This window comes from Rhinolophus ferrumequinum, chromosome 11, assembly GCF_004115265.2.
Source record: "Rhinolophus ferrumequinum isolate MPI-CBG mRhiFer1 chromosome 11, mRhiFer1_v1.p, whole genome shotgun sequence".
NCBI classification, from domain to species: Eukaryota; Metazoa; Chordata; class Mammalia; order Chiroptera; family Rhinolophidae; genus Rhinolophus; species Rhinolophus ferrumequinum.
Window position 1 is genome coordinate 50,749,927 of NC_046294.1, and position 23,965 is coordinate 50,773,891.

The window sequence follows — 23,965 nt, forward strand, 5'->3', positions numbered from 1 at the left end:
AAAACAGATTGAGAGGAGACCAGAAGACTTATCTTGAAGTTCTTTCCAGCCTGTGATTCTGTGACTCCGGCCACCCCCGCTGCACGCTTTCAGCCAGGGCCGTGGAGGATGGCTGCACTTCTTCCCACCCTGTGATTGGTCCAGCCTCTGGGAGCGCACGCAGGCCATCCCGCCCGGTGCCTGCTTCACTTCACTGAATCCTGTCCAGGCGCCCAGGCTTCACTCTGCCCCAGCCATTCCCTGTCATGTCTTAGCGGCCTCTAGGGAAGGGAGAGTCCTCCCCCTCAGCATTTGTGTCTCCTCCCACATGCACAGAAATTCAGTTTACTCTTACATCCTTTGTCTCATAGGGTCACCCATAGCCAGACCAATACAGGTGACTAATATGACTTCCATTTTGGGCAGCCTACCACACAGCAGGCCCCAGAATACTCTCCACTTGTTCCTCAGGGCTGCACATGCCAGGAAACAAAGCTGAAACTCAGGGAGGGACAGTGCTGTGTGCAGAGACCCCATCTTTACTTGGCCGTAGCTAGGCCCCCCAGGTGTCTCTCATCTCCCCGGCTGTCTCAGTCTCTGTGCCTATTTTCCTCTTCATCTCCTTGACCTGTGGAGCAGAAGCGCCCAGGCTCAGGCCTTGGTCCTCTTTGCTTTTCTAGTCCGCCCTGAGCGCTGATGCCCAAGTGCATCTCGGCCTGGCCTCTCTCCAGACTTGAACATCTGCCCATCTACTCAGTATTTCCACTTGGGACCGAATCAACACCATCATCTCCACGTGTCCAAGTCTGACCCCAGTCCTCTCTCCACCCCAAGCTCAGCAGCCGTCCAAGTGCTCAGCCAAAACCCGGGCAGTCCTTCTTGATCCCCCTTGCCCTCACACCCCACAACCATAAAGAGAACAAATCCTTACAGAAAACCAGAGAGATTCCACTGCTCTGCAGCACGAGGCTGGAGGGCTTTCCCAACCACCAACCTTAATCTCTACTACCTCCATTTTACACATGGGGACACTGAGGCCTAGGGAGGCTTCCCCACGGTCACACAGATCACCCACAGGGTTAGAGGGAGCCTGGGTCTGCGTCCCCAGCTCCCCAGGTTGGGTTTTCCCTTGAAGCTAGCTTAGCAGGTCTGACGACACGGCCGGGCTGTGTGTGCCTGTGTGTGTCCCTAAAGAACAAAGAATCTGCCAGCTGGGTTTATGTTTCAAGACGTCTGTCCTCGCCCTTGACCAAGAGCTCTTACAGGGAGACCAGGGCCAGAGCCAGGTGGGGGGAGCAAAGGGGGGAGGCACATCAATCGGAAGCCGCCTTGCCTGGAAACCCGAGAGCCCCCGCCAGCCCCGCGACCTTCTGAGCGCACTGGGGGGAGGCCAGAGACTGCAGGGGCGGGCTGGGGTTCTCTCAGCATTTATTTCATACAGCTGTTTAAAAAGCTTGTTTAAAATATAGATCATTATATATATATATATTTATATATATAAAATATATAAAGAGGAATTGAGGCAAGCCACCCCAAAGGAAAAGCTATGTTTTATAAATATTTCTGTAGCTCCCACATCCCAGAGGAAGAAAAAAAACAAAACAACAAAACATTTACAACCCAAGCTAGTGGTTCCATGTGGTGGGCCCAGCAGGCTCGACCCTGGGGAGGGCCGGGGGTCGCGAAGACTGGGCCTGCAGAACACTCTGATGAGGGCAGGCAGACCCCCCCTTCCTTCCCGGGAGTCTGGTGTCTCTGGCTTGAAAGGTCAAGCCCACGTCAGTCTTGCCAAACCCATGCCCCGGGCTTCTTAGACCAGCCTGGAAGGCAGCAAGTGGGCACTCCAGGGCCTCGGGCTGCCAGGTTATTTTTAATCTTGTCAGTTTCCTTTGATGTCCCGGCCCTCCTTCTGTTCCTGGTGGCTTCCAAGTGGAAGCACAAGCCTCCACCCATGCCTGGCATCTGGAATTCACAAGCAAAAATCCACAAGGTGTCTCCAGGCCCCTTGGCCGGCCTCTGAGGGTCCCCAGGAGCTCCCACAGGGGCAGGCAGGCCTCACTTGCAGACATAGCGCTCCACCGTGCGCTCACACCTGCGGCAGGTGACATAGCAGCACCAGTGGTACTTGCAGTGGCACCGCTCTACCACACGGTCTGTGTAGGGGTTGTAGCCACGTCCACAGCACATGAGGTCGCAGCTGTCACTGCCATGGGATGTCTTGTTGCATTGCCTGGGGGAGGAGGGGAGATTAGTGAGCACTTCTGTGACCCCCCCCCCCCGTCCCATACTCCCAGTCAGCCCACAGCCTCCCCCACCACGGCTGTAGACGCAGTCCCCCTGGGAAGGTGTCTTGGACTTTGGGAATTTTAGATAATCCTCTTCCCCAAGGGTACTTCTCACTTTCCCCTATAGTTCTAGGCATTTATGAAAATGACAGGGGTGTTTTATTTCTTGGAGGCGTCTTTTGTCTTTTCTTCCACTTCTAAATACTTGAAGGAGCCCCAACCTACTTTGTCTAATAATCTCATCTTCATAGTTAATCTTGAATTGTATTAGAACAAATGGAAAGATTGGTTTTACTTTTAGAATCCCAGGATAAATTGTGAAACAGACTAAATGGTACTGAATGTGAGCGTCTGGCACACTGTTCATTGACAGAGAGGGTCTGTCACCCATTTGCCCCCATGTGTCAGGCGCTTCTCGCCAGTATTTTATCTTATTGGAGGCATGCAGGGTCCTTGGGTCAGTGGAGTTATTATGCCCACTGTACAGATGGAAACAGGCTCCACGAAGGGCAGAGGCTATTCAGTTCTCACAGGAGTCTGTGGATAAGCAGGGCTTCAACTCAGGAGTCCTGAAACCAAGTCCAATGTGCGCTCTCCCTCTCTTACAGGGCAGAGAACCCAGGGCTGGCAGGGGCTGTATTTCTTTATAAATCACTTGAGAAGACAGACATTGATGGCCTCTATAAAACCCAAATATCTTCTGTGGCCACCAGCTCTTATGTCTAGTGAAGAAATATCTGTGTAGGTTGGCCGTTCCTCTAGCTGACCTCAGGCTAGACAGGGATATTGTCATGGGGGCAAAGCTCATTTATATGCAACCCCCTGCAGCTCCAAATTCCTTATCTAGTAAAGCTCATGTTTCTCCTCCTCCTGAAAGCCTTCCTTGATGTCCAGGCTGGGTCAGGGCCCCTCTGGGCTCCCCCTTCCCCTAGGCTTCACTCTGTCACAGTCTGATCACTTGATGTCTCTTCCACCTCCCCTGCGCCTGTCTTATGAAAGAGGTGTGAAGAGTGTGGTTATAAGCTGTTGAGATATCAGGGCTGTTTGTTACTGCTGAAAAAGATGACCATCTGTATAATGTCTGCAGAGGCCCATCCCCAGAGGAAGGCCTGGGAGCTGAGCATGACAGGAAACCTGGTGAGGGGGGCATTCTGGGAAAGCAAGGAAGGCCGCTGGCACTGTGGGATGAGGCCTCCTCATCGGTAGGTCGGGGCAAGTCCTAGGGGTAGAGCTGGCAGGCTGAGGGGTGCAGAGAGGGGAGGGCAGGCTGCCCTTCCCACGAGACTGACATCGCCTAGTACAGAGGAGCTGCTGGGTAGATATAATTAGAGGTCGCTTGCCAGCCCTCCGAGGCTTGTGGTATTGACCCCATTGCGCAGAAAATAAGGCTGAGCCTTAGAGAGGCGAAGGGATTTGCTCAAGTTCCCACAGCTAAGAAGCTGCAGAGTTGGTGCAAACTGTACTTCACACACACACACACACACACACACACACACACACGGATCCAGGGAGACCCTCATTTTGCTCTGGGGTCCTTGCGGGCTCCCCCAGCCCCCCTAGGTTCTAGAATTCTCCTCTCCCCACCCCATTCTCATCACACCCACCATGGCTGCCTCAGCCTAGACTCTCACTCCTTACTGTCTCCCTGGCCTTGACCCGGTTCCATCTTCACTCTGCCCGACCCCCTCAATCTGGCCTCCAGATGGGAGCCTGGGCCTCCTCGCAGAGCCTGCTGCCCTAGCCTGTGAAGAGAGACCCCCCCAAACCAGCCCCCCTCTCCTGGAGACAGGAACGTGGGCTGCGGAGGAAGCACATGCTGGCTGGGCACCAACTATGTGCCAAACACGTTCTCAGACACCTCGCTCTGGTTCAATATTCTTTTAACCCCGCAGAACACTCATTTTGTGGAATGCTATTAGGGGCTCCTTAATAAAAGAGTTCCACAGCCAAACACCTCTGGGAAACACGGCTTAGACAGCTCCTTTACTGTGGGATTCCTCGGAGCCTTTAACACGTTCTCGTGCCTTGTGAATCTCCAGAGAATTTCCCAAACGTATATGATTGCAGAACCTTCTCTATTATAGCTTCTCAGGGCTGCCTTTCTCCAGAACCATCTCGGGGAAGTGCTGCTCCCCTGAATCCTCACCAGCCCCAACAGCACACAGTAGGTCTGCAGTCACCACGTGCTCCCTCCCTCTCTCCTGTCCTGAGCCCGCTTCAGCAGTCATGATGGGGCCAGCCATAGGGACCCCAACCCCGGCTCTGAAACCGGGGACCAGGGGGAGAGAGTTGGGGCCAGGAGGCGGGTACACACAGGGTGGGGGACACGGGAGTACAGAATGCAGACAGACCCCCCTCTCCTGCTGCCCGTCTAAAAAGCCCTGGTTCTGCCTCCACTCTGTATAGACTTCCTGTGCCGCTGTGGGCCGGCCGATGTCCCCACCTCCCATAGTGCCTCAGGTCCTCATCTGTCTGATGAGCAGATTATGTGACATTTGTCTTTCATGTTCATTTGACAAACATTTACTGAGGACCTATTGTATGACGGGCAACCTCTTTCCTAGTCCATCTCCTAATACAGTCACTGTCTCTTCCCATCTGTCTCCCCAACTAGAGGGAAGGTGGGATGGGGGCCTCCCACCAGCCTCCATTCCTGAGGGGCCCCTGCCTTGGCGAGACGCACAACCACCATTCCCAGAAGCTCTGCCAGGGGTCCCTTGAACCCTGGCACCTCCACTCGGCATTCCTGGGGCCACCTCCCTCGATGGGGCAGAGGCTCCGTTCCCTAAATGCCAACTGAGGCCCGACAGTGTGCCTGGCCCTGAGTTGGGCTGGGGCATGTGCAACATAGCTGACCCTTTCCAGCCGGGGTAGCAGCAGGCCCTTACCTGTCTTGCGTCCCGTGGGAGCCCACCTTCTCATTCTTCATGCAGAAGTCAGGTGAGCTCTGCAAATAAACGAGCTCTGAGTCCTTCACAGGCCGGATGTCCAGGTCCTTGGGTACCAGGTGTTTGCGGGTGCCCATGGGTCGGTGCACTACTTTGGTGGCCGACAGGTAGCGGGTCTTGAGGTCAGCTGCCACATCCCGAAGCTCCTGTAGCCCCTTCCAGCAGGTGCGGATGGAGCAGGAGCCAGATACCCCGTGGCACTTACACTTCATTTCCAGAGAGGCGCGCAAAGCCTGCGGACAGGGGAGGTCATCGGGCTGGGTGGCCGGGGCCCCCTCCCTGGCCTGCCCTGGGACTCTACACCCCTCTCCCCGAAACCCCCTCCCCCCACCAAGTGCTAGGTGCTCTCAGGTAGTCATCACCTGCTCAGGCCTCAAGCGACAGGGACTTTTGCTCCAAAGTTTGGGGGTGTGCGTTGTAGTTCCTCAGCTCCCCCTCTAACCTCGGGGCAGCTGGGAGGGGCAGGAAGACAGTGAGGTTTGCAGGATAACGGATGCGATTTATACACCTACTGTATACCAAGTGCTGTAACACGTAACACAGCTTAATCATCACCATAGCCCTTCACGGGAAGTCTCATTCTTTCCCCATTGTAAAAGGAGGAAATGAAGGCTCAGACAGGCTAAGTGTCAGGCCCAAGGTTGCACAGCTAGGAAATCTTGGAGCTGGGATTTGAACACAGGTCTGTGGGCAATTCCAAAAACCATGGCTTTTAATTGGTCCACACTTTTTCTCTCACACAAACCTGGGGCTCACTAAGAGCTTGCTGGAAAAAAAGGGGAGAAAAGAAAAAGAGAAGGAAGGGAGGGAGGAAGAAAGGGATGAGGAGGGAGGGAGGGAGGGAGGAAGAGGCAGGAGCTGAGTGCATGGCGGGGGTGTTCCCTGGCCTGGCTGGCTTTCCCCTCCAGGCCAGTGTGCCTGCAAGGTGACCCTCCGCAAGCCATTTCACCACTCAGCACCTGTCTTTCTATACGTAGAGGGAACACATAATTGGCACCTTACAGAGTCATTGTAAGGGTTCATTGACAAGGTTTTGGGAACTATAAAAGTCAAATCAATGTTGGTTTTGAAAAATCAGTTTAAGTAATAATTTGGTGGAGCGGAGAGGCTTGGGCTTTAGGGCTTGAGGAGACTCTAGCCCTGGCTTCGGAAGTGACTCTGTCCCACCACCTTCTCTGGACCTCAGTTTCCCCATGTGTACCTGAGGGGCATGAGTTAGATCCTTTCAGTTCTGCCTTTTAACCCCCACTTCTTTGCACATGTCTCAGATCCCTGTGTCCAGGCCAGCCCTCCTGCCTGCCCTGTACAGACGCTGCAAGGCTTATGGGTCCCTGGGCCTACCCCCTACATCAAAAAGATGGGAAAACTGAAGCACAGAGAAGGCGGGGACTTGCCCCAAATCACTTGGTGAGTTAGTGAGTGTGCTGGCCAAGGTCCCAGGGCTTCTTCTCCATCACTGCTGCCAGGAAGTGGGGAATGAGGGAGTCTATTTGGGTATAAAATCTGGAATTGGCACAGCAAAGCTGGTGGAGAGCCCAGGAATGAAGTGAACACAACTGCAGGGCTCATTCAACCTCCCGAAGGCGGGAAGGTACTTCTGAGTCATCAAAGAAAGGTAAACTATGTTCGGTCTCTCAGCTCAGCCGTGGGCCAGCACTGAACACATCGTATCCTCGATGCCATGTACCCTCACAGGCCCTCCATTGGGGGGAGAGGGATTGCTGCTTTTTACAGAGGGTCCCTGAGAGGCCAGCTGCTTGGCATCAGGGCCCCAGGGATCAGTCCAATGTGCCTCTGTAAAATGGGCCTCACAAGGCTGCAAAGCGGAAGTCATAAGATGCCACCTGCAGCCGACACCCTGCCCCTGCGGGACCCCATTCCCCTCCCCCCCATCTGTAAGAAGAGGTAGCAGCACCTCCTTACAGGTAGTTTGTGGACCACAGGAGAGAAAACTCATCAAGCATCCAGCACAATATCTGGCACACAGATTAGTATAAAGGTGTGTTTTGGGTTTTTTTTTTAATTTTAAAAAACATAAAAAGATCCATTCATTCACTCACTCAAACTTTTGTGGAATGAGGTAAGGAATTAAGGAAAAATTGATAACAGATGTTGGGGGAATGTGTGTTGGAGGTTGGGTAGGTTTTGGAGCCAGGAGGGAGCTCCCGTCAGATCCCAGGAGACGCCTCCATAGCTTGAAGCTCTGTTGCCCCTCAGCCTCCTCCATGCCTCCTCCCACACCCAGCATTGGCCTAGAGCCCCAGGGGAAGCACCTGAGGCACACTGCCAATGGAGACTCCAGAGCACCAAACCCTCCATTTTATAGATGGGAACAACTGAGGCCAGAGAGGAAGTGACTCGCCTACAGAGCCAAGTGCCAGAGGAACTCAGAGCTCCTGACTCCTAGCTCAATGCTCTTTCTTCTCTGCCAACATTCTCCAACCCAAGTCCCAGTGGACTTCCTGGAGGAGGAGGAGCCAGGCAAGTCCCAACTGGCTGGAGAGGGAAGAGTTGGGGGAGGCCAGGAACATATCAGTGTGGGTGTATCAGGGCCCGTCCCCCCCTCCCTCCCACCACCCTCTCCATTGGGACACACTGGGGGGCCTTTTCTGGCCGATTGGCACAAGCACAACCATCTGGGGTGGGTGGTTACCTGTCTCCCCACTTCACTGTTGTGTAGACGCATCAGTTTATTGGCTTGGGATCCTGTTTTTTTCACCTTCATAGGAGCATCGGAAAACTTGGCTCCCATGAGGAGCCCGTAGCTGAGGTTGTCCGCACATCCTCCCCAGCGGTTCCCGGGCCCGGGTGGCTCACCTGGGACAGGGCCGCAGGAGCAGCCGGGCAGGTCGCCGGAGGTGCAGGCCCGGGCGATGGCGTGGCTGATGGCAGCTGCCGACAGCGCATACACGAAGGCGGACTCCCGGGTCCCTGTGGGGCAGTGTGAGGTCAGCCAGGGTGGAGTGACCCAGGGACAGTACCCAACCCAGGCCTGAGGGCCTCCTCCTGGGCCCCTCTCTGTTTCTGGGAGGTCGGGTTGGGACAGGGGCTGCAAACAGGTGGAGCAGGTGAAGGACAGCACTAGGGCCATTAATCTGTCATCCCCACATTCTCCCCCCAATACATTAGCTGACTTGTACACGCACACACACGCACACACACACACGCCTGCAGAGCCCCACACGGGCACACCCTCATTCCCACAACTCACGATCCCGTACCTTCCCCCACCTGCCCTGCACTCAGCATTAGGGGCTGCTTTAGAGAAATGAAGGCCCAATCTCTGAGCTCCACAAAGCACTCAGGACCTGATGGGCAAGATAAATGTGCAAAGAGCCTGCTGTGGATTGAAATGTGTCCTCAAAAAGACCTGCTCAAGTCCTGACCCCTGGTACCTGTGAATATGACTTTATTTAGAAATAAGGTCTTTGCAGGTGTTATTGGACTGAGGTCATACTGGATCAAAGCGTGTCCTAATCCAACGACTGGTGTCCTTAGAGGAAGACAGAGTTTGGGATTCAGAGACACATAAAGGGAGAAGGTCGTGTGATAGAGGCAGAGATTCGAGTGATACAGCTACAAGCCGAGGAACACCAAAAACCACCAGCCACCACCAGAAGCTAAGAAGAGGCCGGGAAGACCCTCCCCTACAAACTTCAGAGCGAGCACGGCCCTTCCGACACCTAGATTCCAGACGTCCAGCCTCCAGAGCTGTGAGACAATAGATTTCTGCTGTTTGAACACCCCCCCCCCCCCCCCCCCCGTATGGTACTTTGTTACAGCAGCCCTAGTAAACTCCTGCGGAGCCCAACATCTCTCGGCTGTGCAGTTTCCTGGCCTTGGGTCCTCCCCCTGGCTCCATCTCTTAACTAGTCAGTTACCTCCTCTTCTCAAGCCTTGGTTTCCTTAACTGCAGAATGGGGGTGGGGGAGGGGGAGCGTGATAAAACCTACCTCAGGCTATCTCTAAAGTTCAAATAATTCAGGAATGGTGGAAGCTTTGTCAAGTGCTACACAAGCATTAGCTGTTACCGTGCAGGGAAGAGATTAGATCCATTAGGGCATTTCAGCCCATCAAAAGCCTCTCTGTTGTACACGTGACCCCCAAATCCACCCCAGAAGCCACCTCCTTCAGGTAGTCTTCTCCATAGGTATTCTTTAATACCCACGTCACTCCGGGCATCCCGCAAACACTTCAGTCGGCCAGATTTAGAATTACCTGCGAACATCAGCATGCCCCAAGGATGGTTCTACCACTCTCGTTCTATACTCGCCTCCCAAGAGCCTCTCTGGCATTATTCATTTCTTCATTCACGCGTTATGGTACATGTACATTTGTGCTGTCACTCGGGCTCCCCTGCACTGGTATATTTACTCTCTCCATGTTTATTCATTCATCAATTCATGCCTAAATACCCAGATCTAGGATTAATTCATCCACCCATCCATCCATTCACGCCTGTAGCCTTCTGTGTATCCGTCCATCATCCACCTTTTCATTCATCTACCCATCACATATCCATCCATCCATCCACCCATGAATTCACCCACCTATCTAAACACACATGGATTTATGCCTGAATTCATCCGCCTGCACCTGCATGCATTCCGCAGAACCTGGCAGCCCCCACTGGCTCCCTACCTCTCTCCAGGTCAAGCAGGTAGTTGGGGGCCAGCTCGATGGAGGAGCAGTTCCAGCGCATGTCCGCGAAGGCCCTGCGGCAGGCCTTCATGACCTCGCGGGCGGCGTGCACGATGGTGCGCATGAGCTCCAGGTTGCTGCGGCACAGCTGCACCTGCGCGGACACCAGGCCCTCCAGCTGCTTGCAGTGCTGCGTCTGGTTCAGCGCCAGGGCTGCTGGCGTCTTGGACAGCGCCCTGCACGCCGCCGAAAGGCAACAATGAAGAAAGGAAAGACAGGCGCATGAGGGGCCCCATCACCTCCAACCTCCTGGCCCCAGCCACTCCTCAGTGGGCCCAGGAGCCTTTGCTGGAAGGAGCCGGGAAACCAAAAGGCAAAGAGCCATTCCCAGCAGAACAATGGCTCCCCGTCCTGCCCCCCTATGACCTTGGGCACGTCACTGTCCCTTTCTGGGTCTCAGGCCCTCATTCAAAACATGGGATCATGTCCGCCATCCTATGTAAGCTTGATTATAATTCTACTAACAATAAACAATTTCTCAGTTTGCAAGGCACTCCCATCCATTGCCTTGATTTAGTTCCCACACAGCTGTGAATTATTATTACTCTTTCTTCATTCATTCAACACTGAGTACTTACTACGTGCCAGACATTGTGCTAAGTACTAGGTTATTATAGTCATAGTAGTAACGATTCCTATTATTAATTGATCACTTACTATATGCACAACCACAGCCCCTAGCAGCCCCTTCCTAATAAGTTAGGAGTCTCTTGTTATTGCTTCATTTAATTATTAGACTCATTCATTAGGCTGTACAGTCCCACATGCATGCAAGGGATTATTATTAAAGAACCGTTCATTTTTTGATAAATTAGACATAGCCAATAACTTGCTGTGTGACCTTAGATGAATCACTGTCTATCTCTGGACCTCAGGGTGTGTACCCATAAATGTATTTCCCAGAATGGGTTCCAATGAAACACTCTGAAAAAGGGATCCATGGTCAAGCATATTTGGGGAACATGGTATACTAGTAGCACCTTGGAGAATCATGACGTACATATACATTTTAAAGGCCCTGAGAAGTGAGGCAGCAGAGCCACAGGCTTGATTTTGTTTTAACTCCTAGTCTGCCGAGCACAAAGGCCTTGGAGGAGTGCTGCCCTCATCCCTACTTTGCGAAAGGCTGGCCTAGGAGTTCTCTATGAACGCTGCTGATGCTATAGGACCTAAGAGATTCCCAGATCCTGGCGCTGAGCACCGGATTCCAAGACTTGAGGAGCAGGGGTCCACCCTGGATTAGCCCTTCCCCCAGGCCTTCTCTGAGCAGCAGACTGCATCAAGCAGCACCTCCTTTAAGTGCAGGCTAGAGGGACCCCACAGCCTTAAAGGGTTCCACATAGACTCGTCCCCTACCCCAGGGCAAGCTGGCCTTCAGCTACCCAGCAGAGCCCCTGGAGGGACATGGGTCAAGAAGAGGCCAATCTGTAGCCCCAGTGCCCACAGCACTCCTCGCTCAAGGTTGGGGCTCAGACCTGGTGAAGCCGTGACCCCAGAATTCCTAGGCTGGTGTCCAAGAACAGCACAGGCCTAGGTAGACTGCTGGCTCTGTCACTTCCCCTGTGACCTTGAGCAAGTCACTTAACCTGTCCTCTCCCAGCAACTTGCCAGCATTATCTGAACGGTTACTTCAGACAGTGTGCATCATGGCTCTGCCTGGCTCTGACACACAGTGGTCGGGGCACGTTGATGGAAGCTCTGATTACTGCCTTTGTGGTCTTGTCCTACCAGCAGGCAGCCTCCTACGCCCGCTTATTCAAAGCCGAGGGCTACCACCTGACTTTCAAGGCCCCCCCAAACCTAGCTCTCTGACTTCTCCAACCCCTCATCCTGGTACCCTGTGTGTCCAGACTCCTGCTTCCCTACCAGGGACTGTTACACCACCATGCCTTTGCCCAGGCTTTTTCTGAGGCCAGAATGCCTTTCCCCTGTTTTTGTACCTAAATGAATAAATTAATTTGATCTACTTGTGGAAGACATGTATTAGGTTGGTGCACAAGTAATGGCGGTTTTTGCAATTATTTTTAACCTTTTAAAAGGTTGCAATTACTTTTGCACCAACCTAATACTAAGCACCAATTCTTCCCAGGCTCATTTAGTAATGAACATGACATAGATTCTTTCCTCAAGGAGCCCCTCGTCTAATAACTGCATAAACCTATCAACAGTTCTAAGACCCAGATGTTCCAGCTCATGGGCTGACACAGGGAAGAGCACAGGCTTTGGGCACCAGCTGTGTGACCTGGGTAAGTTACCCAACCTCTCTGGGCCTCGTGGGCCTCATCTATTATAAGAAAATGGTAATTTCTATTTCAAAAGGTAATGGCAAGATTTAAATAATATAATGAGTGCACAGCATTTGGAACATCCATAAGTGGGATTCCCCCTGTTGCCCAGTGAATCTTGGACCAGAGGGAGTAGAAAACCTGGGTTCTAGCTCAAACTCTGCCCTCCATGTGCTGTGCGATTTGGGGCAAATTGCTACCCCTCTCTGAGCATCAATTACAAAATGGGGCTCCCAGAAGTCTTATAGGGACTGAATGAGATAATATGTTCTACATTAAGCTCTAATAGGTTACTTTGCTTCCTCCTGCCTCTCACTCTCTGCCAGGCCCCACCCATCCTACAGTCTCCAAAATGTAGAAAGCTTCCAGAAGCCCAGGAAGCAGACTCAGGGTAAATGGGCATGGCCTGGTGTCCACAGTTATGGCAGTACACACAAGCCAGGCTCTCTGAGATCAATGTGGTTGTCCTGGGCAGACCCCCTTCACTGTGACCCCTGGCACACCCACACCCCCCAAACCATGAGAGGGGAATGTCTGGGTTACCGGCACGCAGAGCAGCCCTCAGGCATGGTTTCTTGACTGAAGTGGAACAGTCTGTTCCTACCTGGCCTTCCAAGCCACTGGGGCCCACCTACACATCGACACCTTGAGGGCACCTGTGGTGTGACTTCCTACGCCTGTACTGGGTGAGGTGTGACCACCCAGAGGCAGAGGCCATTCCCTCCGTGTGACCGCTCCTCCAGCAGACACTGTCCACAGGTGCAGCCCCCACGTGGGCACAACACTCCGCAGTTTGCAGAGCTTCTCATGTCATGCCTCATCCCATTCTCGCGATGCCCAGAGGGGTGGGCCTGGAATCGCTTATTATCACCCCTTTGTACAGAGGAGGACACTGAGGCACTCCAGCGCCTGGGTGCCTCCTTCTGACACGCCTCTCCCGCAGACCTGGCCTCCCCTTCCTGGGTCCCCTCTCTGCTGGGCTGGACACTCAGGACACTCAGTCTGTCCTGAGCCTGCTCTGCCTTTCACCTCACCCAACTTTCTCCCTTCCCCACTGAGCCAGTTTTCTGTTTCACAACAGGAAGAATTCCATGAGATACACCAGAAAACCCTTGGTGCAGTACCAAGCACGCAGTGGGCACTCCAGGAGCGTGGGCTGCCTCCCTCCCAGGTCTTCTCCCTGCACTCCTTCTCAAGCCAAGAAATAGGGTAACATGAGCCCAGCCTTTCCTGGGGAGCTCACTTCAGGCCATTCCTGAGTGCCCAGTTCTGCAGCTCCCTGGGAGACAGCTCTGTGCTCCTGGTACCTGGGAACGCTGGGACATTCTAGGTCTCAACCTGTCCATCTCTGAAGTCACAAAGCACCCACCTCCCCAGCTGGCAGTGAGATAGGTGCTATGTGGGACACCACAGTGAGGAACCTTCCAGATGATGCTCAGGCTGCCCAGGTGGGTGGAGGACAAATAGGAAGTGGTCTGAGGCCTCTGGTGGGTGCAAGGTGAATGCTAACGGAGCTACTGGAGAGAGTGGCTGGGATAGAGGGGCCTGCTCATCGTGGAGGGGGAGGCCCGCCCACGGGAGTGTGCAGGCCAGGAGATCAGGGGGGCAGGGGGCGGGGGGGGGGGAAGCAGCGGATTCCGCTCCCAAGGAGGGCGATGCGGTCATCTGGTAATTAGTGGTAATGACCGTATCTAACTAAGTCCCCCTTGGGGAGGTAATCAAGGATTAGGGCAGGAGGCGGGGGAGTTACCCGTCTGGACATCTCTGCCTCACTGCAGCAGACCCCTAATTGAAAACATTTTGGCTTATCTGGGGGTGGGGGTCTGGGGGAGAGGGTGGAAGAGAGGACAGGAGGGAATAGAAAGTTCACAGGCAAGGCCTGCGCCGAGGGTGCTGCTGGCGTGGCCGGGGCTCTCCACTCGGGAGGTGGGGGCTCTCCTGGGAATGGCTGGGGGCAGAGACCTGAGTTCCAGCTCCCACGCAGCGAGCTGTCCGCCCAGATGCCACCTTGGGCACGCCACTGCCTGTCGCTGAGCCTCGGTTTCCCGCTCCACTGTGTGAGTGGGGACACTGAGGCCCAGAGAATGGCAGGCTGGCCCAGACCCACACACAGCCAATCAGAGGCAGAGCCAAGCTAGCACCCAGGCCTCCCAGACTCCGGGCTAGGGCTTTTTCACTCCTATTTTAGAGATGAGGAAACTTAGGTTCCGAGGCTATAGTGACTGATTTGCCTGAGGCCTGGCTAGTGGCTAGTGAACTGGCAGAGCTCTGGCTGGGACCCAGGTTTCCCAGCTTTGGTCTGCTCTTTCCACCCACTCTGCGGCAGCTCTGTTACTTATGGAAACTCCTGGGACTCTTCCTCGCGAGGCCTGGTCCCTGATCGAGCAGCAGGCTTGGGGCTGCCCAGGAAAAGTGGGGTGGCCTTTATGGGCCCTCCTAGACTCTCTGGGCCTTTTCTGTCATTGGCAGTCCCAGAGGTTCACAGGAGGTTGGAATCCCCTGATCTAGGGCAGCCAAAGAGGAAGGACAGTCCACCTGGGTCCTCCGACACTGGCTGGTCTGAGAGTCTCCCAGCACCTGACTTCGGTGGGATGTGAAGTAGGGACAGGGTCCCCCAGGTTATTTCTGGTCGGCTGCTTCCATAGGCAGCCAGGCTCTGTCCTCCTTTCCTTACTCTCCATCCTACCAGGAAACTCAGACTGAGTCCCAGGTCCCCAACAGGTGGGCATTGCAGGTCACTCAGCCACATCTGGTTTCAGTTCCCATGTCAAATGCCCCTTTCATCTTTAGCTCACTTTCTAAAGGCCAAGGCAGCAGGAGTCCCGGGGACAATCCCAGGACAGCTGAGCCTCCTGGATGAGTCCCCAGCCTCCCCTCCACCCCCCTGCCCTGCACTGTATGCTTCTCTGTTCCCAACTATCCTGTATCTGGGGGTGAGGGTATGGGGGAGAGGGTGGAAGAGAGGACAGGAGGAATAGAGACCAACAGGCCACAGAACCAGACAGCCTAACTCCAAATCTGGCTTCTGCTGCCTACTAGCTGTGACACCCTGTTAGTTCCTCTTCTGTTTAATGGGTGTGATAGCAGAACACACCTCACAGGGTAGTTGGGAAATTTAAATGAAACAATATACATAGTTAGAACTGTGCTACACATGTAGCAAGTCCATATACATTTGAACCTTGAACAACTCAGGGGTTAGAGGTGCCAGTGCCCCCCCCCTCGTGTAGCCAAAAATCTGCGTATAACTTTGACTGCCCCAAAACTTAAGTTGTCCCTCAGTATCTGTAGAGGATTGATTATAGGACCCCTGTCGATAACAAAATCCATGGATGCTCAAGTCCCTGATACAAAATGGCATTGATCAATGCATACAGCCGGTCCTCCATATCCGCGGACTCCCAACCGTGGATAGAAAACAGTACAGGTATTTATTGGGAAAAATCCATGTATAAGTGGACCCATGCAATTCAAACCCATGTTGTTCAAGGGTCAACTGTACACACACACAGACACAATGATTGTTATTCTTAAACTCCACTCCTTCTCCTACCTCCCCCTCTATCTTCAACTCCAGCAAGAGCTTAACAACTATTAAGAGGTTTGGCTCCATGGAGCCCGTCTGTCTGGGTCCTGATCCCACAGTCACCATTAACTAGCTGTGTGACCTTGGGTCAGTAACTTAACCTCTCTGTACCTTCATTTCCTCATTTATAAAATTGTAGCGATAAGAATATCCCCTACTTCATAAGAGTAGTATCAAAATTAAATGACTAAAGCTCTTGGAACAGTGTCTGGGATTTACTAGCAGGCTCCTCTAATTCCTGGTTTCCGTTTCCCTACCTGCTCCATCTCTATGCTTTTGCCCAGCTTGTCCCTCCTGCCTAGGGTGCCTGATTTGCATTCCATTCTTAGCCATCAAAACCCTACCTATCCTTCAAAGCCCAGCCCAAAGTCACCTCGCCTAGGTGGGACTAACTGCTTCTCCTCTTGACATTCCCTCTCCAAAGACACAGCCTGAAGTCCCCTTTGTTTTTCATACATGTCCACCTCCCCCAAGAGGCTACGAGCCTCTTTAAGGCAAACACTGAGTTGTACCCATTTTTGTGGCAGCTTAACTATGCAGTGGGGAGAGAATGGATGTTGGGCTTAGCTAGCCATGTATTCCAGGCCCTACCCGGCCACATGTCAGACTGGAGGCTTGTGCAAGTCATACAGTTAGAGCCTCAGCATTCCCACTGTAGCACGGGAATAATAGCAGTGCCCCAACAATACTCTAGGAGCAAGCCCAGTTCTTGGCCTGATGCTTCTTAGCTCTTTAGCAAATCCTTTCCCTCTATAGACCTCAGTTTCCTTCTCTGTCAAATGGCAGTGGTGATGGCGGCGGCGGCAGTGGTGGTGGTGGTGGTGGCGATGGTGGGCAATGAGGGCGGGGACTCCCTGATCAGAGGTTCCTACCAGCTGGGACAGTGCCAGGTACCAGAAATAGGAGGAAGGTAGTTTATTTCTCACAAAACTAATCAGGAGTGGCTGGGAGGCTGCTGAGCCCAGGCTTCTCCTTATAAATAAGAAATGCAGGAAGATGGGGTTCCCCTCTTGAATCACCAATTAATGGATAACTCAGTCCTAGAGGAGCAGGGCCGGTGACCTCGAGACTGTTTGCTGGTGGCCCAGCCACTATTGTCCTGTCTTCCAGCTAATCCACCCACTTTCCTCACAGCCCCTCCCCAGCTTCCATAATCTGTCCCCTGCCTGTCTTATCTGCATGGTTTCCTGCCCCCTACCCCAAACTGCAGACTATGTCCTGTCCTGAACTTTCCCACCATTCAGAGAGACCCTCCACTCAAAGTGCCTTCCTCCACAGGGTCCCCAGCTGCCTCACTCCCAGAGGCTCCTCAGGCCCAGCCTAGGGGCACTGCCCCTGAAAAGTCTCCCCAGTGTCTCAAGCACGTGCTCCCCCACCAGGTGGTCTCCCCCTCCTGAGTCCCCATAAGACCGCCCTGGTCTCTCCAAGGCACTTGGAGTTATTTACAGCCCGGGCTTATCTTTTTCCAGTCCAGAGGGCAGCTCCTACAGGAAGGGCTACGTTTGACTCCTCTCTCCCAGCCTGCAGGCAGGCAGCCCTGCACAGAGGAGGCACTCCCTTCTGTTGGATGGAAGAGCGCCTCTCTCTCCCACCTACACCTCCATTAATCATTTCTATCTAAAGGAATACCCTTCACATGTGCATAGCATCTGACAGTTTACGAGGTTCTTTCAAGAGCCGCTTCTCCTCTGATCTGAGTGAGGTACAGATGCCTACCCTCCTTTGACAGAGGACACTGAGGCTCCCAGGGCTTGTGTGACATTTCCCCAAGGTCACTCATGTGGAGGAGGGGTCAAGATTGTTTGAGGACCTCCAGCTAGGATGTAACATTGAGCAGGCCCCATGTGCAGGGCGCAGACCCTTTTGACTGAGTGCCTGGCCCACGCTGTCTTTTTCTGTCTGCCCCTGGGGAGGTCTTGAGCAGCCCTCAGCTGCACAGGACAAGATAATTCCGTCGCCCTCCACGCCCCGTTTCGCTCCTGCTTTGAAACCCTCTGGGACATAAGGACAATATTGTACAGAGGAGGTAAAGGTTTAAAAAGAGTGACTGGCCCATGACCCCAAAGCCAACCTCTGCTCCCAGGTCTGGGGAGCACTCGTTCCATCCAGGAGGCCCCTTAACGCTCCCCGCCGCCCCCATCTCGGGGCCCATCTGAGCGGACGCGGGGTCCCTACTTACAGCCACTTGATACCATAGCACACGCCGGTCTGGAGTGCCAAGGCGAAGAGCAACGCTTCGCAGACCTGCGGCCGCACCCTCATCATCGCACGGCGGGCGCGCCCGGGGGTCGCACCCTGCAGGAGCCCCGTCGAAGAGCCGCCTCGCTCACGGCCACCGCCGCTCGTCGTCGCGCTGGCCGCCTGCAGTCGGGAAGAGCAGAGGCAGCGGGTTAGGGCGTTGCGCAGGGCGGGGGCCGCGGCGGGGGCGGGGGGGACGTTTTATTCAAATTACAAAGGGGGGGTCCGGGCCCGGGGAGGCCACGCACACCGCGGACGTCGCCTTCTGCCCGGCACAGCCCGGGACTCTGCCGGCGTCTGGCTCGAATTAGGTGCCGACGGAGCGCGGCGGAGGGCGTGTCCACCTAGCACTGCCCGGGGCCCGGTCGCTCCTTTGTGCCACTCCGGCTGGGACCCGGGCTGCCGGCAGGAAGGCAAGGGGGCGACAGGACCAGAGACATCGGAGAGACCGGACAGAGAGACAGCGAGAGGAAGAGACGCTCAGAGACCGAGGCTACAAGACACTAAGTAGAGGAAGACGCCGGGGTAGACACACGGAGCTCTGGAGGAACGGAAAGGAGAGGGCGGAGGGGGGTCGTGGGGGAGGCCTCCCGCGGGCCAGAGGAGGAGCAGCGTCTCGGCCCAGAATCTGGGTTCTTATCTCCACAATAGCAATGATTATCTTATGGCCTGGTGATTTTCCTCCCCCACTTGGCCTCTGTTGACCCCCTCTGTAAGCTGTGGACACAACTGTGATTCGAATCGAGATAAAGAACGTTCACCTAACAGATCTCATTTGCTCCTCACAGCAACCCTGTGAGATCGGTACTACCACTGCCCCCATCTCACAGATGAGAAAGAAGACTAAGGTGCAGAGATGTGAAATGGGGTTTTCAGCCATTGAGCACAGGTCCACGCCCCGTGTTCCACTCCCTGTCTATTTGGGTGTCCGTTGAGATCATGGACCACGAGACGACAAGGACGTAGGGGCTTGCTCTGGGCATGTTTCTCAGTCTGTGAAAGGGAGGTTGAGAAATAGGATGGCAAAGGTTTTTGTACAGTAAGGGCTGTTCAGGATTCCCGGTCTCCTAGTCTCTCCCCAGCCGACCCCCTCCGTAGAGTCGGGTGGTGCCCAGGCCTGAGCCCAGGCGGGGCAGCCTGGCTTTGGCTGAGCAGGGAAGTTCACAAGGCCGCCGATATGCCGCCTTCGGCCGCCAGGCGGCGCCCTGGGGCTGCGGAGAAGCCGCTACCCGTCCCAACCGCAAGCCGCAGTACCGCTTTCTCCGGCTTTTTTCTTTTTCTTCTTTTTTTCTCTTCATTCTCGCCTCATTAACTTCCTTCCCAGCTTCTCCCCAAATTTACTAACACCTGGCGTTCGCCTGGAGACATTCACAGCCCGAGCTCCTCTCTCTTAGGGAGGAGCAGAGACAAAGGGATTCCTTTCTAAAGGATTTGGGGAGTTGGAAAAAGGAGGCGCCCGCCTTAGTGTGGGAGCTTGAGCGGGAAGGTGGCGTTCTGATTTGGCTGTGCGAGCTGGGGCAAGCTCTCTACCGCCACCAGCCTCGATTTCCCCTTCTGTAAAAACGAGGGGCTGGACTTCACCACGCATCTCCTGAGGTCTTTGCAGCCTCCAAGCAGTCTGCGGGTCTTTGAGCTCCCCTCTGCCGAAGTTTCCACTGTTCGGTATACCTGTGGAGTGTGTGCCTTAAGCACACACACAGATTGGAAACCCCACTGTTTTCTGGAGCCTTCCGGCATAACCTAGAGCAAGGCAGGGAGAAAACCTGAATTACATTTATTTTTTTCCTTCGCTTCGCAGAGTCTCCCGCTAGGCGCCTAGTACAGGCACCGGCTACAAACATGCGAGTCAAAGCTGGGGTCTCAGCGGGGTTCTCAGTGTAACTGAGACCCCTCCTCCTACCTACCCCGCCTGTATCCCCTTTGTGTTACTGGTCCTGAAAGTTTACTATACTCCTGAGATTGAGAAAAATATCGGCTGGATAGCGGGGAGGGAAGATCAAATCTCCAGTCACTGTCTCTCTCCGCCCCCACCCCTCCCAAAGTGTGCCCCCCTCACTACTCGCCCAACATTTCTGGGTGGGAAGGGGGAAGGGACCGCACGCGGAGGGAGGAGAGCACAGACTTACAGCGGGGGATCCGTCTCCAGCCCAACTTGCCCAGAGAGAAGAGGGGCCGCCCGGGTCACACAGTGCACGGGAACCCAGGCCTCCCGCTACTACGGCTCTTTCCGAGTTGCCCTGGTGGTCCCGAGCTTCTCCCTTCACCGCCCCAGCACATTGCTGGGGGAGGCAGTGCCTGGCCTGGTCCTCTGGGTGCTGATGGGATTATTTGCGTAGAGTGTAAGAGAGTCCAGGACAGCCGCGCGGGCCGCTGGGTCACCCTCAGCCTGAGCGCTGCGGGTCAGGGCGCACTGGTCTCCCGGAGCCCCCGGCCCGCCAGGGGGCGCTAAGTCGGGGGTTTGTGGTAGAATCGGTTAGCTCCGATGCGGTGGGGCTTTATGCATGTCCCCTCCTCTTCCTGGGCCCCAGTGTCCCTGTCTGGATATGGGATGAGGTGCAGTGTAAGTGCCCTATCAGATCTGGTCGTCCTATAAAACACCCATTTGCCGTGGGCAGCCGCGAACTGCCCCCTTGCTTCAGATCTGGCGCGGAGCCTCCCTTGGGACAAGGCACGTAGTCGGCCCGCGGCTAAGCGCAGTGTCTAGAGAGATCAGCGGTCCCTTCCTAACCCCACTGGCGATAAGGTCCAAGGCACCTCGCTTGCCGCGGGCGAGAGAAGGGACCGCCTGGACTGTGCACATGCCGGCACCTCTAGCTCCTTAGCCGCAGCCCCGCTCCAACAGGTGGTTATCAGGCTTGGGCTTTGTAAGTCGCTGGAAACCCCGCTGCTAGGGTGGCCGTCCCTCTGGGACAAGCCGGCAGGGACCATCCGAGCCTCCCCCACCCAGATGAGCCCGCGCTGGACCGAGAGCTGCCACCGAGCGCGGGGGCAGCGTGTTCACGCCGCGCATAAGGTCCGGCACCAGCCGGGCCTGAAGCCTCCGGCTGCGCAGTTCGCAGAGTGGACCTCGCGAGCCGGTGAAGCTGAGCGACCGCTTCAAGGTTACCTGCGACGCGGAACGAGGCCAGGCCCGGGGCCCGGCTTTGACCCGAGAGACTTGAGTCTTGCGAGATGTCTGCTCCGCTGCGGACGATGCGCCGGGTTACCGGCGAGAAGGGCTATTTTGGAAGTGGCAAGGGTGGGGTGGGGGTACTCGGGGTACCTCCGACTACCAATCTGAGCCCGATCCTGAGCGCCTAAGTACTGTGAGCGTCATGGAGGCACCTCAGCGCCGGGAGGTGGGAGGTGTGGGGCTTGTACTTGAGCTCAGCCAGATGTTCGGGGTGGCTCCAGATGTGCCTCGATGCTGGGACAGGACTCTCCTCCTCCCCACCCCCAGCCTGGAGCTCAGGTCTGTAAACAAACTCTCTGTCCTGCCTCCTCCTCGCCGTTTCTGGGAGCCGGTCTCAAAGCAAAGCGTTCACCCCCACCCTCCAATTTGGTAGGAGCTGCGGTGGTTCTCTGCCTTCTGCCACCCTCTCCCGCCCCGTCACACACCCTTTGCCGCAGGATCCAAGTCCCCCACCCCCGGGATGGCTCGGGCATGACCTCATCCGCAGGCCGACTGGGAGGGAGGGGGTCTGATGGGGGGAACAGGGCCGGGAAGGCCCGAGGTCGGCCGCAGAAACCGCACAGCCCACCTCCATCACTCCTCCGCGGAAAGCCCGCGTCCCCAGCCCCTGCAGCTGCTCTGGGTAAGGGGATTCCTCGGAGTGCCGCAGAGAAGTGTGGAGGAAGGCTTAGTTTGCTTACCCCGGAGTAGGTGCCTAACGGAGTCGCGCCGTTCCCCTCGGACTCAGACGACCCCCGCCCTAGCAGGTCCCTGATGAGCACGCGCCGGCAGCCCGCGGTCACTGCTCACCTCCTGGGGCGCTCAGAGGCCGGGCGCGCCCTGGGTGCCCTGCTGCTGCCGCCCGGGAAGCGCGGCCCCCAGCGGACCCGAGCGCTCTCGGAGCTGGGCAGACGGCGAGGGCGCCCTCTTCGCAAAGCGAAGCGGCGGGAGAACGACGCCCGGAATCCTAGCAAGCCGCGACCGGCTCGGGTCTCGCCGGGACCGGGGTGCGGACTCAGACTGCTCTGGGCTTGTCTCGGCTCCCGGGGCCTGTGCTTGCCGGCGCGCCCCAGCTCTCCTTCTGGCGGGGCACGGTCTCCAGCGCGGGCCGCCCAAACTGCTTTTATAAGGCGCGGCAGCCGCTTTGATCCGCCCACGTCAGCGCGCTGAAACCCCACCGGGTGGCTCCCGCCGCGCGCGGGGGGCGGGGACGAGGTCCCCGCGGATGCCACGGACCCGCGGTGCCAGCAGCGCAGGACTCCACACCCTAGGTTGGGTTAGAAAGAGAGGACTTACTAACTATAGCTGGTGTTTACCAAGCATGCCTGCTGCGATCCTACTGAGTGCCTGCGCCTCGTGGGGGCCAGGTAGGGCTGGTTTCTAAATCTCGCAGCAAGCTGGGCAGGGGACTTTAACCTGTCTGGTTTGACAGAGGAGGAAGCCAAAGCTCAGAGAAAAGTCCCACTTAGGTCTCGTATCGAGCCCGGGTGGGCATCACTAGGTGTTCGTTCTTCAACTCGGTTACTACAGGCGTCGGGAGTCAGAGCTGTGCTGGCTTCCCAGTCAGTCCTTCTTGGGGTCATATTTCCGGCCTCTAGTTCCAGTAACTGGAAAGGGATCAACCACCCTGAGCTCTCTGCGAAGAAAGGAGGCGCAGGGCTGTGCGCTGGGAAGCGCACTGTAAACCGTAGGTACCGAGCAGGCAGGAGTCCTAGCTCCTGAAGAGTCTTCTGAGCACCTTGCCTCCGTCCCCAGGGGGCCACCAGCGGAGGACTAGGTTTCAAAAGCTAAAGGGGACTACAGAGCTGCTTTCTGCGCCGTGTAAACCTGGGGCTGGCGCTATGTTTCTGGGGCAACTTCCCTGAGACTGGTTGGGTGAGTGCCCATCCCCCTAACCCCCCACCTTAGACTTCCTGGCTGAGGATCCACCTCCCTCCCCGTGTCTAAATGCTGGGTCAGGTGCTGAGGTTTGCATGGCTTCTGTCTCCTCCCCATCTCAGGAATCCCAAGGATACTCTAGTTCATTGGTAGAAGGCAAAATATACACTTAATGAACAGGAGCTTGTGTCAGGTCTCCAAAACCACTCTTTTCCCCATTCTTTGCAGCTGCCCATGAAGTGGCACCCATAGGCTGCACCAACCTGGCTACAGGTCCCTCCACGTACAACATCACATCTGCACTCACAGAGCCTGCTGCAGGCTCTCAGCCATACAAATACTCTCCCCACACAGACAATCAGTCCCCCTTGCACACAAGTCTGGAACATATCACCCCGCAAATGGTCACAAACACACTCAGGAGATACTTGAGCACACTGTATGCCCCCACACACTAAGCAGCATATTCGAGTAAAATAGCCATAGACATCTTCAACATGTGGCCAAACGTATGACTGCCCCCAACTAGTTCATGCACAAGCACTCATGCACACACAGCTTCCAAGCGTGCAACACCAAATGCACATCTACTGCAGACAGTCACAGGAATGTCCTTGTGAACACATGCTGGGTCACCAGATGCTGGGTCACCCCCATCTACTCTCCCAGGGCACTAGGGTCAATAAAAGCCGTGGGAAGCCAGAGGTTATAAAAGCTGTGGGAAGGTAGTGGCGCTTTGGATGGGGCATCTAAGAAGGGATGGGTGAGACAAACTTGCTTCTCCTAAGAGGCTGGGAGCAAAGGCCTCCAGGGGTCAAGTGTGTCCTTAGCTCTTCCACCCCAAGGCACTCTGACCACCACCGCTAGAGGCGTTCCAGGTGGGTTTTGTCCAACTGGGATGCACTCTCCTCTAG

The 23,965-nt window shown here is 55.4% G+C and overlaps 1 protein-coding gene across 3 annotated transcripts; it reads right to left on the bottom strand.

Moving 5' to 3' along the window:
- Positions 1-1,308: 1,308 nt before the first annotated feature.
- On the bottom strand, positions 1,309-22,262 carry WNT11 (Wnt family member 11). Of its 3 annotated transcripts, none has more exons than XM_033118984.1 (6): positions 21,984-22,262; positions 17,964-18,145; positions 9,854-10,089; positions 7,866-8,143; positions 5,153-5,445; positions 1,309-2,209 (listed from the first exon to the last, which is right to left on the bottom strand). In XM_033118984.1, the coding sequence occupies exons 2-6, from the start codon at positions 18,047-18,049 to the stop codon at positions 2,035-2,037; spliced, it is 1,068 nt and encodes a 355-aa protein (XP_032974875.1). In that variant the 5' UTR covers positions 18,050-18,145; positions 21,984-22,262; the 3' UTR covers positions 1,309-2,034. The 3 variants fall into 3 exon arrangements, with proteins under 3 accessions (XP_032974875.1, XP_032974874.1, XP_032974876.1); XM_033118983.1 differs by having other exon boundaries at positions 21,875-22,262; XM_033118985.1 differs by lacking the exon at positions 21,984-22,262 and adding an exon at positions 21,129-21,419.
- Positions 22,263-23,965: the final 1,703 nt, after the last annotated feature.